At 38.1% G+C, this 13,060-nt stretch overlaps 1 protein-coding gene across 1 annotated transcript; it reads right to left on the bottom strand.

Moving 5' to 3' along the window:
- Nucleotides 1-632: 632 nt before the first annotated feature.
- On the bottom strand, nt 633-12,582 carry LOC126756116 (uncharacterized). Its single transcript, XM_050468956.1, has 7 exons — nt 11,723-12,582; nt 5,666-5,811; nt 3,476-3,724; nt 3,064-3,408; nt 2,714-2,983; nt 1,107-1,271; nt 633-1,030 (listed from the first exon to the last, which is right to left on the bottom strand). Exons 1-7 carry the CDS (start codon nt 11,796-11,798, stop codon nt 752-754), a joined length of 1,530 nt encoding a protein of 509 aa, XP_050324913.1. The 5' UTR covers nt 11,799-12,582; the 3' UTR covers nt 633-751.
- Nucleotides 12,583-13,060: the final 478 nt, after the last annotated feature.

The following is a 13,060-nucleotide window of genomic DNA, read 5'->3' as shown; positions in this document are numbered from 1 at the left end:
GACTAAAACACTATATAAACACCCTATATAAATTGATGTGCAACTTTTCTGAGTTATTGCCTTCCAATGAATGTGTCATGTTCGTACATATACGTAATATGATCGACTGAATTCGGCCGTAGAAGTGCTTCCCCCAACGAATTTACTGAACTTGAGCAAATATTTACGCACTAATGTTTGTTTATGTCGTATACGGTAGCGCTGACAGGGAAAATATTATTCGAGATCTGAGATTTATTTGCTCACAAATTCATTTAGTTCATTAGTAGACTTAGTAAGCTTGCCTACGTCACTCAATCAAGAAAATATAAATACTCGTATTTGAGCATGAAAACTGTTTAGTAATAGTTTTTATTTGTCATTAATCACTATTTAATTGATTTAGATGAGGGGTTTCCCATACGCTGTCAAAAAGTCAATGACTGTGGCTTTTGATGACACTAGTACGAGTCCGTAATTAATTCGCACCTCACAGTGAAGTGTTTGAATTTCACATGGCATTATTTTCGGAAAAATTTATGAAGATTTTTAAGGCAAAAATTTCGCAAAATCATGCGCCTTTGAAAAACAATAAATACTTCGTAAAAAGTGAAGCCCCACAACTTACTATTTATAAAATCACAATCAAATCGTTACAAGTTTTCAACAATTTTATTGTTGTACTTTTTTTTTTTAATAAATAAATAGAAAACAAATAACAGCTATGCGTATGCATTTGAGCAATAATATCACACTTTACACGTCACTCGCCTCACGGCGCTATTTGCACGTCCACCTGCAGCTGCTTGTAGTCGCTGTCACTTAGGAAATGCCACTTGTAGCCGAGCATTTGCGACACTTCACGTTCCACCGCCTCATAGGAACGTGACGTGTGCCGCAGCCATAAATAGAACTCATCGGACCATTCGGGATGTCGCGGCCAATCGCAGCGTATGATGACCGCAAAGCGACGTACGTGGAGACGACGCAGATTCTTTGCGGTACGCGCGATCAGCAGCACTGTGGAGGTGGACACTTTCTCGCGTACGAACTGTGGAGTAGAAAGGCATATGTAAGAGTAGTGTTTGTGGTACCGTTAAGTGCTTAATATAGTGTCTGTAACTCACTAAGGTGTGCAGATTGAAGCACTGTCGGGCGATTAGCAGCATCAGGCTGTCGACACGATTGTGAAATGGCTTGGGGCTGGTAAAACGCGGCAGCATCTCATAGCCGTAAACGCTGAGTTTATTTTTATAGTGGTCCACCATGCGTAGGACAAAATCGGTTTTTATCTACAAGAAATATATAGTTTTTAGTATGGAAAGCAGTGATTTAAGTTAGGTTAGATTACTGTGTAATTTTTAACTCAAGTGTACATTTTTTACTAACAGGTCCATTAAAAAGTCGGCGACATACATAAAAAAGCACATTGTTTTCGGCAAATTTGTTTTTTTTTTCAACTAAGTTCCCTTCAAGGGTAATACATTGATTATAGCGACCTCCCAACTTTTCGATATCATTTTTGTAGCGCGATTTGTCATTTGCTTCAAAATAAGCCTCAGTTTCGGCGGTCGTCACTTCATTCGACGAAAATTCGTTCCCAGCGAGCATTCTTTTGCGATCTTAGAACAGGAAATAATCGCTGAGAGCCGGAGCTGGAGCATACGGTGAAATTGGAAGTAATACGAAGCCCACTTCATTGAATTTTGCCATAGTTGTCTCTGATTTGTGAGATCTTTTGAGATCTGAGAAAAGGAAATAGTCGCTGGGGGCCGGATCTGGAGAATACAGTGGAAATGAAAGCAAATCGTAGATCAATTCATTGATTTTTGCCATAGTTGTCATTGCTTTGTTGAACCGCACTTTCTTCTTCTTAAAATACGACCGCTTTTCGGCGATTTCGTCCTTCAAACAATCCAATAACGCTATACATATAATAGTCGCTGTTGATGGTTCTACCTTTCTCCAGGTAGTCAAGAAAAATTATACCATGCGTATCCCAAAATACAGCTGTCACAACCTTGCCAGCCGACTGCAGCGTTTTTCCACGGTTTGGAGCGGGTTCATCGTGTGCAGTCCACTCGGATGGCTATTGATTGGGCTTCGGACTGAAATGATGGAGCCATGTTTTATCCATTTTCATATATCGACGTAAAAAGTCGGGTTTTTTATGCTTGAATATCTCCAAACACTGATCCGAATCATCAACTGGTCATTGTTTTTGGTCAAAAGTGAGCTCGCGCTGAACTTACTTTGCACAGCGCTTTCTCATACTCAAATATTCTTGAATGGCATGATATACACGTTTACTTGATATCTTAAGAGAGCGTGATATCTCGAACAACTCAACTTTACGGTCGTCCAAAATTATTTTGTGGACTTTTTTTGATGTTTTCGGTGGTATCAACCACTTTCGGGCGCCCACTGCGTTCAACGTCTTCGTTTCTCGTTTCACGACGTCTATACTTAGCATACCGATCCTTGATAGTTATTATTCCTGAGAAAGTGTACGGAAATTCGTTATCAATCCAAATTTTTCCTTCAGCTGTATTTTTTTTATGGCTGACTAGAGTCTGTATTAGCCTTTTTGGCTCGTCCTCGGTGCGTTGCAAACTGTGCACTTTCTGTGGATAGCAAAAGTCTGTGCTAGTCTCTTAGGGAGACCTCAAACTAGCGCTGAACTTATTATACCTCACTCTCCTTTAAAGTAGCATTAATACCCAGACCCACTAACCTTTGACTTTGGTGATTCGTAAGTGACGCTGCACACAGGCGCTTCCGGCTGGAACACAACTTCGCCATCGCCCATTGATTCTACGCGCAGATGCACCTTCAGCCGCGGATTATCACGTTTCAACTGTCGCCACGCCTTCACGCTACATGGCGAAATCGAGAGGTGGGTGGAAGTATAACGGTTTTGCAACAAATGCAAGTGCTTCAATTTGGTATCGGCCAAAAGCAGCAACGCGTCATCGTCGATGTTTTGTGGCGAAATTGTCAGAATCTGATTTGTAATTATAACAAAAATTATTAGCGGAATAACACAAAGTGCTTTCGTAAAAACGAATATTCTTGTGGACTCACCTGCAGATTGATAAACAGCCCCACATGCATTATGGGACAGTGTGTGGTTGTGACATTCACCAGATTCAGCACGCGCATCTTCGTGCAGCACGCTTCCAGCACCTCGTCGAGCAAATGTTTCGCCTCGAAACGTTCCAACACGAAATCGATTAATTTCAATGTACGCAGATTACGTAACTTGGACAAGAGCTCCTTGAGACCTTTGAGCAGTTGGCCACCAGTGCCGAATAATTTAATACCCTCCGGATCGTTGGCTTGCGACATATTGCAGGGAAACACATAGACGAGCGAGCGTATGCGTGAGCCAACATTCTTGAGATCCTTTGGTGCTTTCACATCTGAACCCTTTTTTTTGATATGAAGAATGTAAAATACTTTTTAAATAAGTAACAGAAAAAATGTCGGTACCCACTTTGTCCATACTCCATGAAAGCATTGTCATAAATTGAAAGATATTATTGAAGCTATGCTCCGGTCGGAATTCTAGGCCGCGCAGATATTTTCCAACCCGTGAAAGACAATTCTGTGTTCGTATGTGATCCAAACAATATTGCCAACCCGAGTAGTAGTTGTATTTGGCGCGAGTGAGTGTTCGATCGTCGACCAGAAAGTTTCTCCATACCAGGGGCAGATAGAAAGCGTTGTACCATTGTTTACACACCTGAAATCAATTAGAAAAGTATATAATATATTCATAAATATATATGTGTAAAGAACTTTTTATGTATATAAAGGAGTTTCAGGTGACAATTATTTGAAAATCTGTTTTCCCGTCTTGGCGTAAGTATATAAAGTGACTATATAACTTCTTCTACTTTATTGGCGTATCGTTCTTCCTTTTTGCTGTTCGGTGCCAATTGGAGATTCCAAGTGTAGTCAGGTCCTTCTTCACCTGGTCTTTCCAACGGAGTAGAGGTCTTCCTCCCCCTCTGTTTTCCCCACCGGTTACTGCGTCGAATACTCTCTGAGCTGAAGTGTCTTCATCTATACGGACGAGATGACCTAGCCAGCGTAACCGCTGTCTCTTAATTCGCTGAACTATGTCAATGTCGTTGTATATTTCGTACAGCTCATCGTTCCACCGACTACAGTATTCGCCGTTGTTAATGCGCATAAGGTCATCTTCCGCAGAACCTTTCTCTCGAAATCTCCTAACGCCGACTCATAAGATGTTGTCATCGTCCATGCCTCTGCACCATCTAGAAGGACGGGGATGATAAATGACTTAAAGAATCTGGTTTTTGTACGTCGAGAGAGGACTTTACTTCGCAATTCCCTACTCAGTCCGAAGTAACAGCTTGTTGGATTTCGAGGCCTTGTTATTGGTATTAATGCTGATTCCAAAATAGACGACTTCAAAGTTATATGTGAGCCAAGTCGCGAGTGCGACGACTGTTTGTTTGATGATAGGATATATTTCGATTCGCCCTCGTTCACTGCCAGACCCATTTGGTTCGCTTCTTTAAACAGTCTGGAGAAAGCAGAATTAACGGCGCGGTCGTTATGGCCAATGATATCGATGTCATCGTCGTATTCCAGCAGCTGTGCACTCTATTTCTATTCAGATCAGCTTGAATTATTTTCTCCAGGAATAGATTGAGTAAGTTGCACGATAAGGAGTTGCCTGGCCTGAAACTTCGTTTGCTATCGAACGGCTCAGAGAGGTCCTTCCCGATCCTGACGGAGATTTTGGTATTGTGCAACGTCAGTTTACACAGCCGTGTTAGTTTTGATGGGATACCAAATTCAGACATAGCGGCATAAAGGTAACTCCTTTTCGTGCTGTCAAAAGCAGCTTTGAAATCGACGAAGAGGTGGTGTGTGTCAATTCTCTTTTCACGGTTTTTTTTTGCAAGATTTGGCGCATGGTGAGTATCTAATCAGTTGTTGATTTTCCAGGCCTAAAGCCACACTGATAAAGTTCATTCAGTTTGTTGACGGTGAGCTTTCATTTTTCACACATCATACTCAATCTAACCTCATATGCAATGTTGAGGAGGCTTATCCCTCGGTAGTTGGCGCAGATTGTGACGTATTCGTTGTTATGGATTGGACAGAGCACACTTAAATTCCAAACGTTGGGTATTATTGCGAGCGACCATATTCTACAAAGAAGCTAATACTTGCTTCTTAACAGTTCCTCGCCGTTATATTTGAAAGCTCGGCCGGCAATCCATTGGCCCCCTAAGCTTTGTTGTTCCTCAGATGGGTAATTGGTATTTTAACTTCTTCAAGCTTGGAATGTATGCTCCATTGTCATCGTTTGGGGAATCGGTTTCACTATCTCCAAGTGTTATATTTTCACTGCCATTCAGCAGGCTGGAGAAGTATTCTCTTCCTAATTTCGGTATGCGTCAGTCACTAGATCCCTTCTGGGGGTGTATGTGAGTATGATCCCTTCTTGAAGCCTTCTGTTAGTCGGCACACCTTTTCGAAGAATTTCCGCGCATTACTCCTGTCGGCCAGCTTGTCAAGCTCTTCGTATTCACGCATTTCGGTGGCTCTCTTTTTTTCCGCAAATGCTTCTTGCTTCCCCCTTCAACTATTGGTATCTTCAGTGTGGACAATTATTTTTAGACACTCTATAAATTGTTATACTCACCAAACTAGCGTAATACCGTTCTCTGTAGGTTAAATATGAGAAGATTTCTTCCAACGGTATATCCGGTAAAGTATGCCATTCCGAATAGTTATTATCGTTTTCAGCTAGTTCTTCTTCTTGGGGTTCATCAATGTCTATATAGCATGCTAAGGGCGAAAGATGATTGTTAATACAATATACATATTATATATTCCTAGTAGTATTTAATGTGTGTACTTATGTTTAAAAGTTCTACTTATATACGTATGAGAACCGTGGTTCAGTAATAGTTAACGAACATAAAATACCCCGAAGTCTGAGAGAGCTTGGGCAGAGATATACCATCTGATTGATTCGCATTGACAAAAAACTTAATTTTTCGGGTATTTTAACAAAACAGATTCTAAATAAAATTGACTTTTATAAAAAAGGTACATATATTAATGAAAATCTTTATTATTGCCTTCAAAATAGGTAACGCTTAATCCATTGTTTTATAAACCTGTTATAATATAGGCTGGGATGGTCTGCTGTGTCTTCGGAATTCGCAAGTTGGTTTTGTTTTTGGTTTCGACTCATTTTTGCAGTGCCATTCGCTGGATTATTAGACAGTTTCGAAGTCATAGTCATAAACCCACATCACGGCAGCAGCAGTGATGCGCTTGATGAATGTAAGGTTCTCAGCTAGGTTGTCAGGCAGTTCTTTAGGGACCTCTACTCGAGGTCGTTTTTGCAAACGATGCAGATGTTTTCGTACAAGTCTGGCATTGGCACGTTTCATATCCAAAACATTAAGCAAAATATGTTGAGTCTATCCATAAGAGATGCTTACATCCTCTGCTAACTCTCTGATGTCAACACGACCTTTCTTCAAGTACTGTTTCATATTGTTCTTCGAGACGGATGGACAACACGCATGAGGCAAGTTTTCGCTGGCTTTTTCCCTCTCTCAGGTACTCATACAAGACAACGATTGTAAGACCAATTCTGCTCTACGTTGCAGTAGTGTGATTTAATGTTGAAGGCCAAGAAAAAGTGTTCAAAAACTCGCTGCGATGTACGTATCCGAAACTGTAGCAATCACTCCAACGGCGGCTCTTGAACTAGTGCTAAACCTGTCATCTATAAATCTCTTGCCTGATAACTGACCGGCAAAATTGGCGGGGAGGCTATTTGATGCCGGAGAATTCGCACATAGTGTCATCAAATATAGCTGGTTGGGTAATGGCGGTTTGGCTAGCACCGACTACATGGCTCCACTTTTCAATTGGGAAAGAAGGTTCACAGTAAACATAGAAATAGATGGTTGACGCAAGTCATGTTAGTAGCATGCAACATATTAAACATTGGTACGGTTGGCTCTAAAATTGAGGATGAAGTTGGTGCGAGGGTATCCTGTTCAGAGTTATGGTCCCCGTGGACAGGGGGTAGAATTTGCCCGGATAAGGTATGCCTGTCGTAAGAGGTGACTAAAATCCTATATAAAATATGTCTGTTCTTTGGCTTGCCTCGAAATTTCAACATAGTCCTGTCAGAAATAGTGCTATAATATTCAGCTTGAACTGATATTATAGACTTTGAATGAGATTTCTTCTAATGAAAAGAGATTTGAAATTCAAGCGACAAGTGTCACCTGTCATTGCGTTTTAATGGGTGCTCAACTGGTAGTAGCAAAAGATACAAGGTCTGTACGGAGACTTAACTCTAGTACCACGGGAAGCAGTGAACCTTTGGAGTTCACCCTAACCTGCTCATTGGGTTTGGCTCCAGCTCCACAGCACGGCAGAGGTTTTAGGTTGGCCTCGAAACCGATCAAGAGAAAAAAGGTGTCCCTTCCACCTGACCAATTGGAACCAAATAGTACTTGCGAAAAGTTTGTATGACCAACGCATTATTTTGATCTATGTGCTTTTAAGCAAGTCGTCATCGACAAGTACTCAGTAAAAACACAATGACTGTTGTCTAGAGTTTGGTATAAGACCGTCGCACAACTGCAGTATATTTCAAAAAAAAGGTCTTTGCTATGGGAAAAACTACAGTACTAGCCTCTAATGTATCAGCAGACAATTCCAGAGTGAACAACTGGACAGCCAAGCAGCAATAAAGACTTTAAACTCGTTTCTCATATCAGCCAGAAGCATCTTACTTATTCTCTGTGTCAGGTTACAAACGCACTTAGGGTTATGAGATAGTGGTTGAGATCGCCACGAGTTGTGTACAGTTGCCTCCCGAAAACATTTACAACTTTGGAAAATCCATGCATTACTTACAGGACGATCTGGACAGCTGCATGGCTCCAACGGAAAGATCGGCCTGGTTGCGAAACTACAAAAGTCATGTGTTGGTGGAAATACAAGTATACAAAATTCCTACCGGTACTCGGCGTGCTGGAATACTCACAGTCTGTTGGAGGCAGACACGTGCAGAATGGAGACGTCAGATCAAGATGACAGCAGGAAATGGCAAAAGCAAGGCACCACGGAAACAAGGGGGCATTATTTGCGCACTTATCCCGCATTGGCATGCACTCAAACTGATATCCCAATGGACCAAAACTGGTCTATGTGTGGCTCAATAAGCTACCAGACTAACCTAACCTAATCTTATAAAAAATAAAATCTCGAAGTACTATTTCGTTAAGCAATTTATACATTATTTTGTATACAATGTACCACGCATACAATTATACTTACAATTTAAATCAAAAATAGCTAGAAAATTGCGCGTCCGAAAAGACAAGTGAAAATCAACAATAGAGAATTTATTAAAACAAAAAACATATACAGATATGTATATGTATTATTATAATACTCGTGTATAGATGAGTATATATGTCTAAGAACTCATATACACATATGTACGAATGTACGTATGTATATACATATATATATATGTATATTTAAAAATTTGTTTCAAGCTTTCCTCAAAAATATTAATTGAAACAAAAATAATACACGAATTGCTTATAAATATTTTTGATTTCTTGTAAATAGAGAAAAAATAATGTTTTTAAGAACTTAAATGGCGAATTGGAAACTAATAATAATTCGTACGTGCATTTTAATGTGTCAATATGTGTATGAGTATATGGCTTATGATATACAGTGGCTCACAGAAGTATTTTGCACAGCTGCTTGCGCATGCAAATGCCAATTTCTCAACTCAACTGATAAGTACGGCGGCGGTTCTATCGCGCATAAATGCTCTTCTGCAATAAATGATGATCCTATATAGATTTTTCGGATTTATTTCCCGAAAGGAGTGGAGCCTATAGCAAAGTTAAGCCAATAAATGATAATTCTATATAGATTTTTCGGGTTTATCTGCCGGAAAGAGTGGAGCCTAGAGCAAAGTTAAGCCAATCAATGATGATCCTATATAGATTTTTCGGATTTATCTCCCGAAATGAGTGGAGCCTATAGCAAAGTAAACGAGTTAAGCCAATAGAGTAGGTGGATGTCACACTAGAGCAGATTTAGATAGGTTTGGCGCTTCAAGCTTCCTGTATAGTGCAGTATCTTCCAGGCAGAAATCTATGCCGTCGGGAAAGCGAAAAAGATGGCTAACAACGTAAGAAACAACATAAATAAGTTCAATATATACCACGTTAGAATATATTATCACATTGCTTTACGTCAGAGAATGTTTTCAGAAGCAGAGAGGCAATAGATGTAGAGGTGTATATATTGGGTTCCAAAAATGCCATCGAACGAGTAAGGGAAATACGAAAGTCACTAAAAGCGATATACAATCAAAGTTCTAAAAGGGCTTAAAGACGGATTAGGGTGAGATGGAACCTCTTATTAACCTGCAGGATCGCCAAGTCATGTGCAAGAGCCTCGAAGAAAAACACGCATGCTTTTTACTCACACGGTCTCGAAAGGACGCAGGCTGGTTGTTGGCGCAATGGCTGGTCTACTGGCATCACATGCGAGCGGCATGGGCATAGGTAATGACGATACATGCAGAAAATGCAGGGAAGTAGACATGTGGGAGACGCTGGAACACTTCTTATGCATTCTTTAGAAATGGTTTCAGATATCAGCAGTTCAAGAGACAGCAGGAAGTATCAAAATTAAGTATCAAGTCGCTCTACAGAATCGCAAAAATCGTTGACGTTCTGTATGATATACTGAATACTTCGCTTCAAATTAAACGGAAGCTCCAATTGACAAGTATTAAGGTTGAGTAGGTCTAGTATAACCTAACATTTACAATTATGAATGGCTCTCATTCGGTACTCTCTTAGGCTTGGCGATTCGCAGGCAACTGTGGCATTATAATATTAATTTGCTTAAGATTTTCACATAAAAAATACTTTTGGAAGTCACTGTACTTAAATGGTGATTGTGTTTGTAAATTATGGTGGATTAAATATATTCCCAAAAACAAATCTGTACTGAAAATTCTGCTAGCTGTTTAGTGTGTTTCGACAACCAGCTGTTCGGGAATGGCATTATTTACTAATTAATAATATATATACATATATTAGGGTGGGTAAAAAAAAATATTTTTTTTCGTTCAGTTCGATAAATTGTGTCTGAAAATATTATCTATCTATCTAGGAATAATTAGTGTTCGAGAAAAAAAGTATATTTTTTGACTGTGATAGTTCAAAATATAAAGCACCTGTTATTAAAGATTTGGTTTAGTTCCAGACGTAAAAATTAGGTTCAAATGGAGGCAACTCTAATATATATTTATATTATTTGAAGAACTTTCCAGAAACTGTTATAAAAGATTTGACCTATCACTAGACTTACAAATTAGGTTCGAAAAGTCGCCACCCTAATGTATATATATTAGGGTGGGTAAAAAAAATCCAAAATATTTTTAAAATACAAAAAATTTTTCACTCAGTGCTCTGAAAATATGCTCTTAGACACCTCTAAGAAAGTCTCTTCTAGTATGAGCTCTTAATTGTAACGGGAAAGCCCTCTGTCCTATAGTTTTTTTTTTTTATTTTGTTCTTATTATCAGACAGAAAGCTTCAAATTTCTTTTCCAACCACTTGAAGAAAAATCTTGTTTCATATATTTATGGACATTGATTGTCCCACAAAAAAGGTCTTATTAAATTTTTCAAGAAATATAACCATTCAAAAGGTATTAAGGGTTAAAATTTCATTATTTAAGGTAAATTTTTTGTTATGAATTCTAATATTAAATGAAGAAAATCATTATAAACCGGCAAACCCATAGTTTGGTTTGAAATTTACTGATCTTTTTTTAATTTTTATTTGATAATATGAAAAAATAGAAAACTATAATACGGAGGACCTTCCAGCTTCAAATAAGAGCTAATACTTGGAGAGACTTTTTCAAGAGTGTCTTTGAAACTATTTTTAGAGTACCAAGCGAAAAAGATTAGTTTATTTTTACCCATCCTAATATCAATATTCCAGAGAATCAAGCAAAAAAAATGGTTGTTTTTGCCCCACCCTAATATCTATATTCCAAAACACCAATCGAAAAAAATATTGTTTTGTTTTTACCCACTCTAATATCTATATTGCAGAGCACGAAGCAAAAAAAATATTCGTTTATTTTCACCCACCCTAATATCTGTATTCCAGAGTAACAAGAAAAAAAATATTTATTTTTTTACCCAACCTAATATCTATATTTCCGGGAACGAAGCAAAAAAATATTCGTTTATTTTTACTCACCCTAATATCTATATTCCAGAGTAACAAGCGAAAAAAATATTAGTCTGTTTGCCCACCTTAATATCTATATTCCAGAGCACGAAGCAAAAAAAAAATATTCGTTTATTTTCACCCACCCTAATATCTATATTCCAGAGCACCAATCGAAAAAATATTGTTTTTTTTACCCACGCTAATATCTATATTCCATATTCCAGAGTAACAAGCAAAAAAAAAACCGTTTTTTTCACCCACCCTAATATCTATGTACATATATTCCAGAGCACGAAGCAAAAAAAAAATATTTGTTTATTTTCACCCACCCTAATATCAGTATTCCAGAGTAACAAGCGAAAAAAAATTACTTTTTTAGTACCCACCCTAATATCTATATTCGTACATATAGTAGTTCTACCGTTATACCGTCTTACCCTCATCGTTTTGGTCGATCTTCCAACCGGCTTTTTGCATTACCTCTCGGCGTCGGGATATCGTAAGTGCGGCCATTTTGCAGGTCCCACACTAGAACTTATTTCTAGTATACGCAAAACTTTTTTGTTTTCTTTTGTAATTATTTTTTTTTTTGGGGGGTTTTCAAAATCTTATTTGAAGCACATCACCAAAGTAGCAAAATGAGCAAAAGTAGTCCAGCAAAACTCCAACATGTACACATTGAGTAAACTAACGGTAAATCGCAAGTTGCGCGTAAAAGTAAGATTTCACTTCTTTGACCCACTTTTTTTAGAAAAATATTGAAAATGTTTGAAAAACGAAATTGCACAATTTGGTCGTCCTCAAATAGTTTTTCATATTACCAAACAGATTCGCGACGTATTTTCGACTAGAACAACGGTTGCGAACCGAGAGCCGATGGCGCAGGTACACGAGTGGCGCGATGCGCGCGATTTGTATTTTCGAAATGTAGCAAATTTTTGAAATTTCTATTTTCTAGTTTTCTTTGAGCGACACAGTTGTTGTTGCAAACATACACAAACACACACAGAAAAGCTTCTGTGCATATGTTTGCGGAAAATAGAATCGAATTAAATAACAAAAAAGAATTATTTAATCGTTACGTTCGCTATTTATTTTTAAAAAGCAGCGGCCAAAAAAAAAAACGATTATTTAATCTTCGTGTTTTCTTTCGACGTTTCACATTTTTATTTTTGTTTGTGTTGAAAATTTTTGTTTTTGCGTTTTTTTATTGCGGCTTGTTCGTAAACGTCCGTTGCAGGCAACCACTGACACATTTCACTTTTTGAAAAACGACGCACGAGCGTTTGCCGTTTGCTCGGACCATTCCCGGTGATTCGAAAACGTCTGTTTGCTGCTCGGCACTTTTATTTTTTATTTTTTATTTTTCCCTTTTTTTAGTTGTTTTAGCTCGTTGCTTATGCTCGCTGTTTCTAAACACTATTTTGATAGCAGATTTTTATATATATTTTCATGTATATACATTAGGGTGATTAAAAAAAAATATTATGAATGATGAAACACATAGTTTTGTAGGAAATTTACTGCTCTATAAAAATGGTCTCATATGATTTTTCGATTAAGTTAAGCGTTTACGAGATATTCATCGTCAAACATCAATGCATATTACGGTGGATCAAAAAAAAATTTTTTTTTCGTTTGGTACACTGAAAAATAGGTTCCTAGACACCTCTAAGAAAGCCTCTCCACAAATCTATTCATAATAATTCTTTTTCATTGAGTTATAAAATTCATAAGAAATAAAGAATTTTTCCAAAAATAGTCAAATTAATATA

The sequence above is a fragment of the Bactrocera neohumeralis genome, chromosome 4 (genome assembly GCF_024586455.1).
Source record: "Bactrocera neohumeralis isolate Rockhampton chromosome 4, APGP_CSIRO_Bneo_wtdbg2-racon-allhic-juicebox.fasta_v2, whole genome shotgun sequence".
In the NCBI taxonomy this organism is placed as follows: Eukaryota; Metazoa; Arthropoda; class Insecta; order Diptera; family Tephritidae; genus Bactrocera; species Bactrocera neohumeralis.
The sequence above is the reverse complement of the archived record's forward strand: the minus strand, read 5'-3'. Positions and strand labels throughout refer to the sequence as shown.